General features: G+C 39.2%; 1 protein-coding gene across 1 annotated transcript in view; it reads right to left on the bottom strand.

Annotated features, from left to right (window-relative positions):
- The window catches only part of trappc9 (trafficking protein particle complex subunit 9), a 598,494-nt gene that overhangs the window by 391,037 nt on the left and 192,410 nt on the right, over window positions 1-15,047 (bottom strand). Inside the window, exons 17-18 of the mRNA XM_043689331.1 lie at window positions 6,721-6,743; window positions 3,308-3,450 (exon numbers count right to left, since the gene is read on the bottom strand). Of these exons, the coding sequence (XP_043545266.1) occupies window positions 3,308-3,450; window positions 6,721-6,743 (166 nt within the window). The remainder of the gene's footprint in view (window positions 1-3,307; window positions 3,451-6,720; window positions 6,744-15,047) is intronic.

The following is a 15,047-nucleotide window of genomic DNA, read 5'->3' as shown; positions in this document are numbered from 1 at the left end:
GAGACACAGACAGAGAGAGACACAGACAGAGAGAGACACAGACAGAGAGAGACACAGACAGAGAGAGACACAGACAGAGAGAGAATGAGCGAGCAGGAGGACCGAGAGAAAGCGAGAGGGAGGGAGAGAGCAAGCGCGAGATCTTCAAAACGTCCATCTTTGCCCAAGATATATCAAACTTTCTGGAAGGATCTACTAATATTCACTGGGGAATGAGCAACATTTTCTATGAACAGAATTGTTGATTGAAAGTTATTCCAAGCCTACTTCATTTCATATCGAAATCAACATTGTTTAACAATCCCACCTACCTGACTCCCAATTTCAAATCCTATTATAATTTTAGGACGCTAGCTTTCATTGATCATGACATTTGCACTGAAAGCAACATCATTGTATATAAGGCAGTCACTCTTTCAATTCTTCTATGAAGCTACAAAACTTGGAATATTCTTACATCGAAGCCCTTGACGAGTACCATCAATGCTGTTTGCAATTAATTCTCTGCATCAGCTGGGAAGATGTGTGCATTAACATCAGCAACTTTGAAGAAGTTGATGGTATCAATATTCAGACTGTAATTATACAAAAAGAACCGCACAGGGTTGGCCACATACTTTAGATGCTTGAGCTACAACAACCAAAGCAAATCTTCTCTACCCAGTTCAAGGAAGGGACTTGAATGGGAGAAAGGATGCGTTTCGAAGACTTCCTGAAAGCTGCCTTCAGAGAATGCAACAGAGATGCATCTTCCTGAGTGAAGAGACTCAATTCTTCAAGAACATCCATTGGCAAAAGGAAATGTGGGAAAGGATCCGGAGAAAGAAATCCCAGCGACCTCAGGGCTAAGGACCAATTCTACATTCCAGAAACACCTGCCAAATGTGCGGTTGGAAACGCAGTTCTAAGATTGGGCTTATCAGCCATGCAAGGGCCCACAGAATCCAGACCAGCGACACAATTTCCTCGGTGGACAACCATATTTGGTAGTAAGTCATTGCCAATCTCAATCATGTGACAAAACCAGGCATTTCAGGTGCTGAGGGCTTGTCTCAGTATGCTAATTTAAAGTTCTTTAAGCTGACAGTGTAATTTCACCTTTGCCAGAGTTGCCTTTCAGATTAAGGGGTAACTGGAAAAGCATTCATGTCTATTTTGACATCAAGGTTCTTAACGTTTTCTTTTGTCGGAGAAGACAGTTGGCAGACGACTCATCTCCTAGCCCTTTCAGTCAGCTTTAGCTGGAATATCAATACTGTGCAGAGAGTGGAGAAGCGATTATAAAACAGTGAGACTGATCACATGGTTGCTTCTCAGTCTAGCAAGACGGACCATTTTTAAAAGAAACAGAACTTGGCATCAAAAAAAGAAGAGAATACAGCTTTTATCCTTGGGATTTCTCATCCCAAGGTGGACAGTGAGAGCCTTTTTCCTCAGATGGTGAAGGCCAACACGAGGGGACTTAGCTTTAAATTGAGGGGTGATAGATTTAGAACAGATATTAGGGGTAGTTTCTTCACTCAGTAGTAGGGATGTGGAATGGCCTGCCTGCAACAGTAGTGGACTTGCTGATGTTAAGGGCATTTAAATGGGCATTGGACATACAAATGGATAATAATGGAACTGTGTAGGTTAGATGGGCATCAGATTATTTTCACAGGTCGGCATAACATCGAGGGCTGCAACGTTCGATGTTCTGGTCATGTCCTTTGGTCATGACAACACTTGTTCTAGAACCTTCTAAAAACAAACATTTTTTTGTCTGCATTTTTAATCCCCTTCAGAACTGAGCCATACGCACTGTGATCATGTTTCTTGGGCACATGTTTATCATTGTTGATGTGCTTCGAACATTTCTTGATAAACTAGTTACATGCCAAGAGAAGGAAACAAAAGATGGAGTTTACCATTATTGGTTTTGACAGTATATTCCCAGTGAGCAGGTCAGAAGGTTACAGAGAAACAATTACCCTCAGACCCAAAACGTTTGGAGTGATGAGACCATGCAGTTGTGAATATGACAAGTGGAGGTGATGGAATTTTAAGAAGTCATTTTAAGTGGAACATATCATGAGTTGTATTTCATGGTGTTTTCCTGGAACTGTGAAAGCAAAAGCAGACAGCATGGAGTGATGAGCTCTAAAATTAAGAAAAATTGCTTCACAATAACATTGTGACTGGCTCCTAACTAAGCAACCACAGCTTGTGTGGGGGTCTGGTGCAGCAGAGAGCCAACTCGCATGCAAACAGAAATCACAAGATCTTTTCTTCTCAATCTCCTGTTTGGAGGTACCAGAAAGTCTCCTGTAACAGTTAGCTGTCTTACAATTTGCCTTTCGCTGAAAATCCTCTGTAGAAGGAAGAATAAAACACGAGCCGAGTGAAAAGACTAATTCTCAGTGAAAGAAAGAAAGCATGGTGCATAAAAAAACTGTCAACAGAAAAGAATTTAAAAGAATTCATAGGGAATAAACACATTGAATTCTGTGGGTTCCAGACTTCTTACTAAACTATTTTCTCCTAGTCTTTTTCCTCCTTTTTTCATACTCAATATCTATTTCTTAACTTTTTTGCTTATGGTTCTTTATAAGGGGAGGGAATTTAAGAAGGGGTAGTACTTAAGTTAGCACTGCATATTTCTAAATTGACATTGACCGAAAACAATTTGTTCATAATAAACAGTTACTTTAACTGCAGAAAAATAGTGTTTTTTTTAAAGCTAATTTCATCAGTCATGCAAAGTTGGGACTTTGACTAAAGCTTTTCACATTAGTGACAACTCTGGGAATAGTGTGGTTCCATTTCTGGTGCATTACACCAGTGAATCATAACAATACACCGTTCAATCCAGTGGTTAAGGCAAGATTGAAGAGAAACAATTGATCAATGCAATGAATCATGGGTTAAGTATATGAATGGGTAGAGAACAAGATAATATAGATTATCTACTAAGTTGTAAAAGTCAAAACAAGACCTGTGTGTAAACTGGCTACCCTACTCCAACGACACATTTGCATCCAAAAACTTACATGCAAACCTGCACTTGCATTGCTTTGCTCAGCTAACCTGTACTCTCTCCCCCATCAACAACTGAACAGTATTGCCAGATTCTCGTTCCCATTTGTCTCAGATCTGGGTACTCAGAAACAACCTTTCAGCTGTAACAGGAAACCTCATCAAACCCTGCAATTTTCCCACAACTGTCTGTACTCCATGAAATCACTGCAAGCCTTGTGCTATTAACAGCCACACAACTACCACGAAAAAAAGCAAGCAACAAAAGAGCAAGTTGATTAGTTTTGTATACCTTGTTGCAGGAAGTGTGCTGACCCTGGTAAAGAACACTGATGGCTCAACATCTACATGAAGCCCCAAAGAAAGATTCCTGTAATATCCATCAACATGGCCTGGTCCACCAGAATACTTGAAGTTCAAAACGGCTTCCAATGTCTGAAAAATAAAATGTTTTAGAATGTTAACAATATCGGTTCATTTCAATAATCTAAATTTTGTTTATTTTTTCCTCAATAGCTATTTGCTTATGTAAGAAAAAGCAATATGCTTAAGTCTTTACGACACGAAGTCATTAGTTGAAGAAAACTAATTAGTTAAATAAATTATTTTGCAGCTTATACTCATTAAGTTGATGGGACCAACCACCTCCTTGATCTCATTACAGGCTGGATTCAAATATGGATAATGAAATGAACGTGAGGGGAGGAGAGAGCAACTATCCCCAATGTTAATGTCATGTATTTGGTCATGGACATAATATCTTCATACTAAAATGAATTACTTCATATTTCTCTGCCTCACATTTTAACTACTTAGTGTCTGCACATTTCACCAGTCTATTTTGTCTTGCAGTTTATTGTCATCCTCAAAGATCACAATACAATCACGTATGTCATTTGCAAAGTATAATAATGTGCTCTACATACCCAAGTATAGATCAGTCACATATGTCAAGCATAGCAGTTGCCTAAACTCCACACCTGAAAACCTGACTGTATTCTTTCCTTCAGTATAAAAATCAACTAACCACCACTTATCTTTGATTCCTGTACTTCAGTAAATATCATAGCCATTCTGTTATTGTCCCTTTTATTGCACATTTGCCAACAAACTTGATTATGCCACTTCAAACGTCTTTTGTATTCCAGATGCACCACAAACTACTATACTAATATCAATTCGGTTAACTCATCAAAAACTTAAAGCACTATTGATAAAAATACAATTCACAGAAGATTTTGATCTTAGTCATCAGGATATTTTGCAGTAATACAAATTCAAGGGGAAAACCAACATTGAAACTGGAGGAGAGGGCAGGGCTCATTAGTTGGCAAGTGGATTCTGGTCGAGGGGTTATCATGCAGGATCCACCCAATGCTAATTTACAGTAAACAGTTTTGTTCCATTTTAAACCAAGCAGGTTGAATCTGATTGATTAGGACAGTCCCCTGAGAAATGAACCAGCAAATAGCTGTCACCTATTTTGTTGAGTTGAAACAGATGTAGTATATGTACATATTCTATCTACAAGGAAAAAACCCTGTATATTAATAAGCATACCTTCCAGTATACCCAAGTGTTCCACACTGTGAGTTTGACTGGTAATCCTAAATTGTTGTTAGCACAATTCCACGCAAGTTCAGAAATATCTTGCAAATATTGTCCAATTGTAGAATCACAAAACGACATTAATCATTATGGGAATTGGGCAGGAAAATGGAGTTGAGAATTATCAGATCAGTCATGATCACAAGGAATAACAGATAAGACCAGATAGGCTGAATAGCCTATTTCTGCTTCTGTCTTATGAAGCAAAAGCACCACTCCTTGGGTCAAATAGACATTGCTGTGTGTTCTATCCTATCCAATTCTATTTAAAACAGATGTGATGCCAATATAGGTCAATGAGTATAGTTTATTTCATGGTCACTTATAGAGTCATAAAATCATACAGGTCTATTGCATAGATAAAGTCCCTTTAGCACATTGAGTTTGCACCAGTCAAAAACGACCATCTAACTACTTTAATCCTATTTAACAGCACTTGCTGCGTCACCTTGTATACAGTGGAATTGCAAGTGTGTATCTAAATATTTAAATGTTGAGGGTTTCTTCTTCTACCATCCTCACAGGCACTGAATTCCAGATTCCCACTACCCTTTGTGAAAAAAAATTCTAACATCTCCTCAAAACTTCCTTCCCTTTACCAGTCTCCTCTGCTCCAAGGAGAGCAACACCAATCTCTTCATAACAAACTCTCCAACCCAGTCAATAGCCTCATACTTTTCCTCTGCACCCTCTCCAGTATATTTACACTACAATTTAGTTTCCAATACCAGAAACATTAAGTGAATTTAAATTTCACCAATTGTAGTACTAAGATTTGATCCCAAAAGCAACAGCTCGGTCCTCTGGATTAGTTGCCAAGTGACATTACAACAACCCCACAATCTATCGTGTATTCTCCGAAGTCAGAAGAACTAGATATTGTCATTGAAATGTGCTAGACTTGGAAGTGACTTGAAACGTTAGGCACGGAAAGTTTATTTCCACGGGTTGGAGAATCTAAGACATTCTCAGTGCACAATCTCAGCATAAAGGGCCAACTATCAGTCTGAAAGGGAGAGAAATTATTTCAAAGGATTGTTGAACCTTGGAACTTTATACTCCTCTGGTTGCAAATGCTCTATAGTTGAGTACACTAAAATAAGATTTCTCTCAGGAAACAAAGGGATGTGGGAAGCAGGCAGGAAATGAGATCAGACAGACAGATCATCTTACATGGAGAATTTCACCTAAAGCTAGAGGCGTTTAATCAAAGACTTTAGTTATGTCATTTTACAATACACCATTTGATTCACAGGAAGATGAAACAAGAGACATTTCATTATAACAGTTTATCAGGTTAGGAAGACAGTAGAAAAAATAATAAATAATTTAAAGACAATGCTTCAATTGAAAAGCAGACTTGGTGATTGCAATAATGATGAAATTGGCAGAAAAAGATATTTAAGCTCTAAACAGTGTCAGCAAGCACCACAAGATTGACCATTGTGTTGGAAAACTGAGATGAGGAAAATCTGGTAAAACAGATTTGAACAATGAGGAGTTAGGATGTATCTCAGAAATTCAACAACTAATAAATACTCAGAATTTTTTTCATTCATTTGTGGGATGAACATGTTGCTGTCAGGGCATCATTTATTGCCCATCCCTAGCTGCCTTTGAGAGGGTGGTGGTGAGCTGCCTTCTTGAACTGCTGCAGTCTACCTGCAGTGGGTTGACCCATAATGCCAAGATTTTGATCCAACAACCATGAAAGAATGGCCATATACTTCCAAGTCAGGATGGTGAGTGGCTCAGAGGGAAATTGACAGTGATGTTCCCATATATATGCTGCCCTTGCCTTCTAGATGGAAGCTGTTGGAGGTTTGGAAGGTGCTGTCTGAGGATCTTTAGTGAATTTCTGCAGTGCATCTTGCAGATAGTACACACTGCTGTTGTGCGTTAGTGATGGAGGGAGTGGATGTCTTTGGATGTCATGCCAGTCAAGTGGACTGCTCTGTCCTGGGTGATGACGGAAGCTTCTTGATTGTTTTTGGAGCTACACCCATCCAGGCAATTGGGAAGTACTCCACCACACTCCTGACTTGTGCCTTGCAAATGGTGATTCTAGAGAATCTGGGGAGTCAGAAGGTGACTCACCTTAGTATTCCCAGCTGGTAAATCTGGAATACAATCAAAAGCTAAAGCATATTAAATGCAAAGCTTCATTAAGAAATTTACAATTGTCAACGAGATTCTCAAAAGACTAATTAACATGTAATAGATTTCTGGATAGTCCTGCAGAAGCATAATTTTAAAAACGGCTGAATGAAATGATTTGGCAGTTGCAGATGAGATGCCCACAGCTTTTTCATGGAAGAATGAAGGAGGATGGTTAACAGCTTTTCCTACCAGAATCTATCCAATAATTTTGAAAATCTTAAAACAAACCTTTTGTCTTTAATATCAAAGTTTCATAAATTACTGGAATAATTATTTTCATTTGTGCAGGTTCATATATAATATATATTATACACACACTCAGCCATACTCTATTCTGGATCTATGAAAGAAACCCATATATATCAAATAAATGCAATAAATGCAGCAAATACTTCTCGCTAGCAGTTACCATGGCAATCAGAATTGTATCTAGTTTCAGGATTATCTGGTGCAAGTGAAGAAAATCAAGTTGCTATTTAAAGACTAGAAGGGAAGAGGAAAGAACTAACTGATGGAAAAATAAACAGCAGCCCAGATCCAATTAAGAGTTCATGAATGTTTATTTCTGATCCTGCATAATGGCAAACAGGTTCCTTCATATTCTTGAACTTCCAGTTTTTCTTTTACAACCAGCATCTCTCGCAATTACCTACACAAGTTGAGGATATAGACTCTGGATGACAGCATCTTATTCCCCCACATTTATAATGCTCAAATTTATAGTTTCCTCTCATTGGATTTTTCTGTTAGCAAAAAAGCAATTTCTTTCTGAACAGTACAAAGACTTGAGTGACCTAAAATTTTATTGGACAGCTTTCATGCTCTCTGTAAGCCCTTAGAATAGGGTGGCGGTGCAGAAAAGTGTTCCTGAGAAGGGAAGGATATATAGTGAATAAAACCTAGAAGAAGTTACTTAAAGCTGAGTACATTGAAGTTCATGTGCATAACAACTCTGAAGAAACTATCTATAGTCCCAATCTAAAAGTTAAATTCACAAATGACCTAAAATTAGGGACTCTGGTGAAAGTATTAAATGAGTTGCATTTTGGGAACTGCACCAGGAGGGTACCACAATAAAGCTTTTCCAGTAAACAATTTTAGAATCTGCAATGAAAGTGGAAACTTTGAACCTGATTGCAGCTTCAGTTCAAACACGAACAAAAAGAGTTGAATTCCAAAGGTGAGGTATGAGAGAGAGAGAGAGAGTCCTTGACATCAAGGCTGCATTTAGCAGTGTGTAGCATTAAGGAGCCCTAGCAAACCTAGGATCAATGAGAATCAGGGTAGAAAAAAATCTTTGATGCTCTGAGTCAAACTTGCCAAAGGATAAAGAGAGATTGCTGGAGGTCAGTGTTCTCAGCTCCAGAACAACTGTGTAGGAATTCTCAGGACAAGTCCAACCATCTTCAGCTGCACCATCAATAATCTTCCCTCAATCATAAGGTCAGAAGTGAGGATGCTTGCTGATGATTGCACCATGTTCAGTACATTCATGACTCCTCAGATTCAGAAACAGTCTATGCCAAACGAAGCAATTCCTGGACAATTACCAGTGTTGGCTGACAAGAACAAGTAACATTTGTGACACAAATCTCCAACAAGAGAGAATCTAATCATCATACCTTTGACAATGACTGGATTCAATATTATCAACATCCTGAGGGTACTAGTGACTACAAAGAAGACAGGACTAGCCATTATAAATACTATGGCTTCAAGGGCAGGTCAGTGACTTAGAATCTTGCAGCAAGTAACTCACCTTCTTGCTCCCCAAAGCCTGTCCACCATCTACAAGGCACAAGTTAGAAATCTGATGGAATGTTCTCCACTTGCCAAGATGAGTACAGCTCCAAAAGTCAAGAAGCCTGGCACCATTCAGGACAAAGCAGCCCACCCATAGACATTCACTCCCCCCATCATTGACATTCAATAGCAGAGTGCACCATCTACAAGATATAATACACAAATTCACCAAGGCTCCTTTAACAGAACCTATCCAGTCTATTACCACAATCGAGGAGGAGGAGGGTGGCAGATAGATGGGAACACTACAATCTACAAGCTTGCTCCCAACCCAATCACCTTTGTGACTTCGAATTATATCATCATTCCTTCACTGTTGCTGGGTCAAAATCCTTGAACTCACTCCTTTAACAGGATTGTGGGGCTCGCTACAGCAAAGATGTTCATGGCAGCAGCTCATCACCACCTTACTGCAATAGGCACTAGCCCTCAAAAAAAATCTTTCATGGGATGTGGGCAGTATTAAAATTAAGTCAGCAATAATCTGTTTAATGATGCTCCATTTGGGTTCCACCCATACTACGCAGCTCCTGAACTCATTATAACCTTGGTTTAGACGTGGAAAAGGTGGCTGAACTCCAAAGATGAAGTGAGTGACCTCAAAGACGTATTTCACCACTGGGCAACAAAGTGATCAAGGAAAATTAGAGTAAGTGGAAACCAGGATGAACACTCTCTGCAGGTTCAAACTGCATCCAGCACAGAGAAAAATGGCTGTGGTTATCAAATGTCTGGCATTTCAGCTCCAGGACAGCACTGCAGGAGTTCCTCAGGCTAGATATTCTGTAATCAATTTGTTCAGAAATGTATTACACACTTTTGGAGTATGTGGAACTGCAACCTGGATCTTCTAAATCGGATGTAGGGAAACTACCACTGTGCCACACGAGCCTAGTTCCTCAGGATAGCTTCAGAGGCCCAACTATCTTCAGTTGATCCATCAACGATCTGCCTTCCATCACAATCATAGAAATGGGATGTTCACTGATGATCACACAATGTGCAAAACCATTCATAACTCCTCAGATACTGAAACAGTCTGTGACCCAGCCACACCCAAACAACGTCCATGTTTGGCTGACAAGTGCCAAATTATATTCATGCCATGGCAGACATGATCTTCAACAAGAGAGAAACTGAACATTGACTTCACATTTCTGACTTTACCATCACTGAATCCCATGATATCAACATCTTGCAGGTTACCATTGACCAGAAAGTGAAATGTACTCACCAGATAAACACTGGCTTCAAGCATAGGTCAGTGAGTAAAGTCCTACAGCAACTAACTCATTTCATGACTCCCCAAAGTTTGTTTACCACTACACAACACAAGTCAGAAGTGCATTGGAATTCACCATGCTTAGTTGGAAGACTGCAGCTTCAATAACACACAAGCTTGATACCATCTAGTACAAAATTGATTGGCACCACATCCACAAACTTGTACACGCTCCACCACTCGCATACAACAGTAGCAATACATACAATGCACTGCAGCAATTCACCCAAGGTTTCTTGAACAGACCCTTTCTAACCCAAGGCCGCTACCATCTCGAAGAACAAGGGCAGTAGATACATGGGAACACCACCAGCTGCAAGTTTCTCTCTAAGCCACTCACCATCCTGACTTGGAATTATATCATCTTTCCTTCACTGTTGCTGGATCAAAATCCTGGAACTTTCTCCTTAACAGTGCTGTAGATGTACTTGAACCACTGCAGTCCATTTGGCACAAGTAGGTAGCTCACCACCACCTTCACAAGATTAACTAGGAGTGGGCAATGGGCACTGGCCCCTGGCCCAGCTAGTGAAGTTCATATCCCCATACGAAGTTTTAAAGTTGTCATGGCTTAAAAATACAAAAGAGAAATGCCAAAAGAAATTCTCTTCTAAATCTTGTATAGTTTTAAAAATGGACAACATAAGATTGGGGCAAGCCTGCAATATGGTTAGGGTCATGTGATCAAATTTCCAGCTGCTTCTGAACTCGTTGTGTTCTTTACACATTCTACCTAAGGCTGACGCAAAGAAGTGAAATACAGGCGCTGTCTTCCAGTCAGGTCTGAACAAAGAGGAATGTTAAGATACATATGCTGAAATGGATATTAACGTTTGCAGCTGTCTGATCAAATCGCATTGGAAATTGTACAAGACTCCACTCGCAGCATAATGACCTTTCAATTAGCTTTACAGTACTAGACGTCAACATTCTTAATGCATGGCGACAGAGTTGACTGAATTGTTTAAACATACAATTCTGGAATTCTAACTAGAGGATTCTAAGCTGATGTGGCAGCCCGTAAAAGACTCTCAATTTCTGTCTCCAAGTTATTGACTGGAAAGGTTCCTACATTTCCACCTGCAAGAAGAAAAAACTATGCTGGGCGGCACGGTGGCACAGTGGTTAGCACTGCTGCCTCACAGCGCCAGAGGGCTGGGTTCAATTCCCGACTCAGGCGACTGACTGTGTGGGGTTTGCACATTCTCCCCGTGTCTGCGTGGGTTTCCTCCGGGTGCTCCGGTTTCCTCCCACAGTCCAAAGATGCGCAGGTCAGGTGAATTGGCCATGCTAAATTGCCCATAGTGTTAGGTAAAGGGGTAAATGTAGGGGAATGGGTGGGTTGCGCTTCGGCGGGTCAGTGTGGACTTGTTGGGCCGAAGGGCCTGTTTCCACACTGTAAGTAATCTAATCTAATCTACGCTGCCACCCTCAACTAAATCAATTACTGAACATGAACTGTTTTTTATTCCCTCTGGATTTAGCACATTATAATCAACCTCCTTCTTGTCTGTCTGCCCTAAATTCCTTAAGATCTTCCTTAATTTTGTTTGTGTACGGATTAGTAAAGCAAGTTCCTCTCTGAATACTTTTATGTTCGACTTCATTTTAAAAGATTTGTATACTAGATCCAAAAAATGTTATTTTCTAAACGTAAATCAATCCAATTTGTACTTCTCAATGTCAAAACAGTCACACATCCTGAAAAATGTGCCTTTGACAAATATAAATGTGGTTGGCACAGCTGAGACAAAAAACTGCCAAAATAGATACAAAATGTTAATAAAAAAAAAAAAGAGTCTTGGAAAAATTTATTAATTGCAAGGATTGGTCTCCACAAGTCAAATGTTGTCCTTTTGGATGTCCAGACTTTATCTCAGGACCTGAATTTAAAAGACATCTGTACAGTACTTAATGGCATATGTCAGCAACTTCAAATGGCCTCACCAAAATGATTTCATATAAATGGTGTAAACCAAGGTATTTTACGACAAATTTGTTTCAACAGAAGTGCTCATATTGAGTTAGTAATTTGTGGAGACAAATGGTCACTGGTCTCAAAATGTTCAATCTGTTTTCTCTACAGATGCTCTATAGATGTCATGGACTGCATGTTTACCAAGGTCATGCTGCAGGTGAAGACTGAACAGACAGAAATGGCATGGGTGACCATCAGGCAAAATAGAGCAACAGAGGTAATGCAAGAGTACCGTGTGGTCATCCTTCATTCTAACCATTTTCAATGACTGTGCAGGAGAAAACAGTGGAAGCCAACTTCATGACACAATAGGTGGTCTACTGCACAAGAGGGAAGGAAAGGAACATGAGTGGTAAGGGGAATAGAGAGGCATTTTTGTAGGTGCAAAATAGTATGTTGCCTCCCTGGTAACAGGATCAGGAGAATCATTGAATTGCTATACAGCATTCAGAAGGGAGAGGGGAAAACAGAAATCATAGTATATGCGGGTACCAATATAGTAGGTGGAACAAAAGGATGAGTTCCTGCAAGCAGAATTTAGGAAGCCAAGACATAGATTAACGAACATGAGTCCAAAGGTAGAGCATTTAATAACAGAAGTTCAACCGTGATATAAAAACTGCAAAATACATAGATTTCAGAGGGGAATCGTAACAGCCAGAGCAGTGAAATGGCCAGTAACAATGCAAATGAAATTTAATGAAAAAAATCATAAAGTGATACATTTTGTTATGAACAATGAAGAGACACAATAGAAACAGCAAAATTGTTTAAGACTAGCAGGAATGCAGCAACCTAAGCTATAAACACGCAGCCTTTACAAATAGCAAGACAAGCCCAAAAGTCCATTCAGTACTTAACCTATGAATTGTTGTAACTAGTGCAAAGCTAAGTTAAATCTTAATAAAATATTGGTTCGATGTCACTTTTGTAAAAGCAATTAACTGTCGGCAACAAATTGCTCGCAGTACTCAAACGCATGACAAAATATTAAAGAATAATTTCAGGCACTATATTTTTAGCAGATACCAATGCCTCAAAGTGTGAAGAGAATCAGGAGACAAAATTAATGTTAATTTAAATAACTGGAGAATGTCGGGGGCTATTCTCCTTCAAGTAGTAAAAAGGAAACTTGATAGAAGTGTTCAATATCATGAACAATTTTGATACAAGAAACAACTGTCCCCATTGGCAAAACTGTCAATGACAAGAATACACATATTTGATGATTGATTTGATGATTGGCAAAAGAACTAGAGTTGAAATAAGGAAGCTTTTTGTTAAATATGCAAAAGGTTACTATGATCTGTCACACAGTGGCTGAAGGGTGGATGTGCACCCTGCCTTGTGCAATGACATGAAGACAATACCTCGAAATAACAACTGAACAAAACTAATTAATCACAATAAAATGAGGTTAAACACTTACTTGAGCGTAAAACTGATGAAACAAGTTTCAGGTATATCCGTGGTCTGCATGAACCCTGCGTATCCAAACATGGTCAGCTGAGTAACTGTGCCAAACAAGCCGAATGGTCTGAGTAAATACTGTATAAACAAACCTTGTATCCCTCACTGTTCAGAGAGAGTGAGCGCAGAGAGTTCAGCAACGGCTAACTACAGGCTCAACTCTCCCACTCACGCTTATTAAACTGCTTGAATTTAAAATTCAACAGTGTCAAGAACTTTATTTGATCTCCACTACAAGCTGGAATTTTATTTGCTTGATGGTCATTTTAAAAAAGATCAACTACAGTCCCACATGATACCAGTTGCACTCACCAGTTGTAACACATTCCTGGGCAAATTGTCCGCAGTGTTTGTTTTACCCATAGCTAATTCTCACATTTAGGAGGGACAGCAATCTTTACCAAAAAGGACAAGGAAAACACACTACACCAAGTGTTTTCACCAACTTTAGGGGACAATTGTTTAACGTTCAATGGAACAAAGATTGAAAGGAAACACAGAATTCAGGGAAGGAGTGAAAGAGAATCACTTTGGACCTGTGCCTCACATCAGCTGATTCATAGATAACAGCCAAATTTCTGACCCACACTGAAAATAGAGTATATTCTCTGAATATTGAATAAGAAAAACATCCAACTCGAAGTAGAGGATGGAATATAACTTAAAATTAATTTCACACTTCCAAACAAATTAAAATTAGAATAGCACAAAAAAATTGCTTAATAGTTCCTTGATGCAGTGGTGAAAACACTAAATTATACCAGCAATCTGAAGTAATGGGCATGTCACCTAAGGTCAATACACTACAAATGTTAAGACATTTGCAGCCAGTGCATATCAAGCTTTCTGAAGTCCCAGTCCACCCAACTGTATTGTAATTGCCACAGTTTAAATTTGTAATGGGCAGATTTGCTCTGTTCGGGCCTTTCCAAGAATTTCTCTGGTCACGTGGAAGCAGGCACAAATGTCTGTTCTAGTCTGACAGAGCAGATCTCTACCATGAGGCACACAACACATTGGCAAGCATTTTAAGTGCCACTGCAATTGGATCCTCATATTGAACACACTGCAGCGTTGTAGACTTGAAACAGAATATCAGAAATTGTGGGTGTCCAACGTTGAAATGAGAAACACAGCTGCAGAGCTGAAAGATTACAAAATTCTTGGAAAAGAAGAATCAGTGGAAACAAGTGCAAACTACTGTGAATGCTGGAACTATGAAACAAACAATGCTGGAGGTATTTAGCAGGTTTGGCAGCATCCGTGTAGAAAGAAACAGAATCAATGTTTCAAGTCTGGTAGGTCTCTTCTTCATTGCTTGAGAGAAAGTGGCTGTAGTTTTTCCCTGACCATATCTTGTTCAAGCAACTGGGGATATGAAGCATGACTGGAAATTCTATCATGAACAGTTATACAATAGCAATAGATGTATTGAGCCAATCAGAACAAGTACAAGGCACTAAACTTTTACGTTAGGAGAAGACTAGTTCAAAATATAATACACCCAGAATCTCTGGGGAAATAAAAAGGAAAAAAAGTTACTTGAGCAATTTAGGATTTCAAGACATGGTTTGAACTCCCAAGTGAATGTTATGCAAGAAAATTCAATATATTTTCAATACTAGGGAACAAAGTGAAAAGGAGTCATTTGATCATTGCACAAAATCATCAACTCAGCTCATGGAAACCTGTGAATTTACATTATTATAATCAAGCTAATTAAAGGAAGGA

This window comes from Chiloscyllium plagiosum, chromosome 4 (genome assembly GCF_004010195.1).
Source record: "Chiloscyllium plagiosum isolate BGI_BamShark_2017 chromosome 4, ASM401019v2, whole genome shotgun sequence".
Classification (NCBI taxonomy): domain Eukaryota; kingdom Metazoa; phylum Chordata; class Chondrichthyes; order Orectolobiformes; family Hemiscylliidae; genus Chiloscyllium; species Chiloscyllium plagiosum.
Note: the sequence above shows the minus strand (reverse complement) of the source record. Positions and strands in the feature narration are given on the sequence as shown.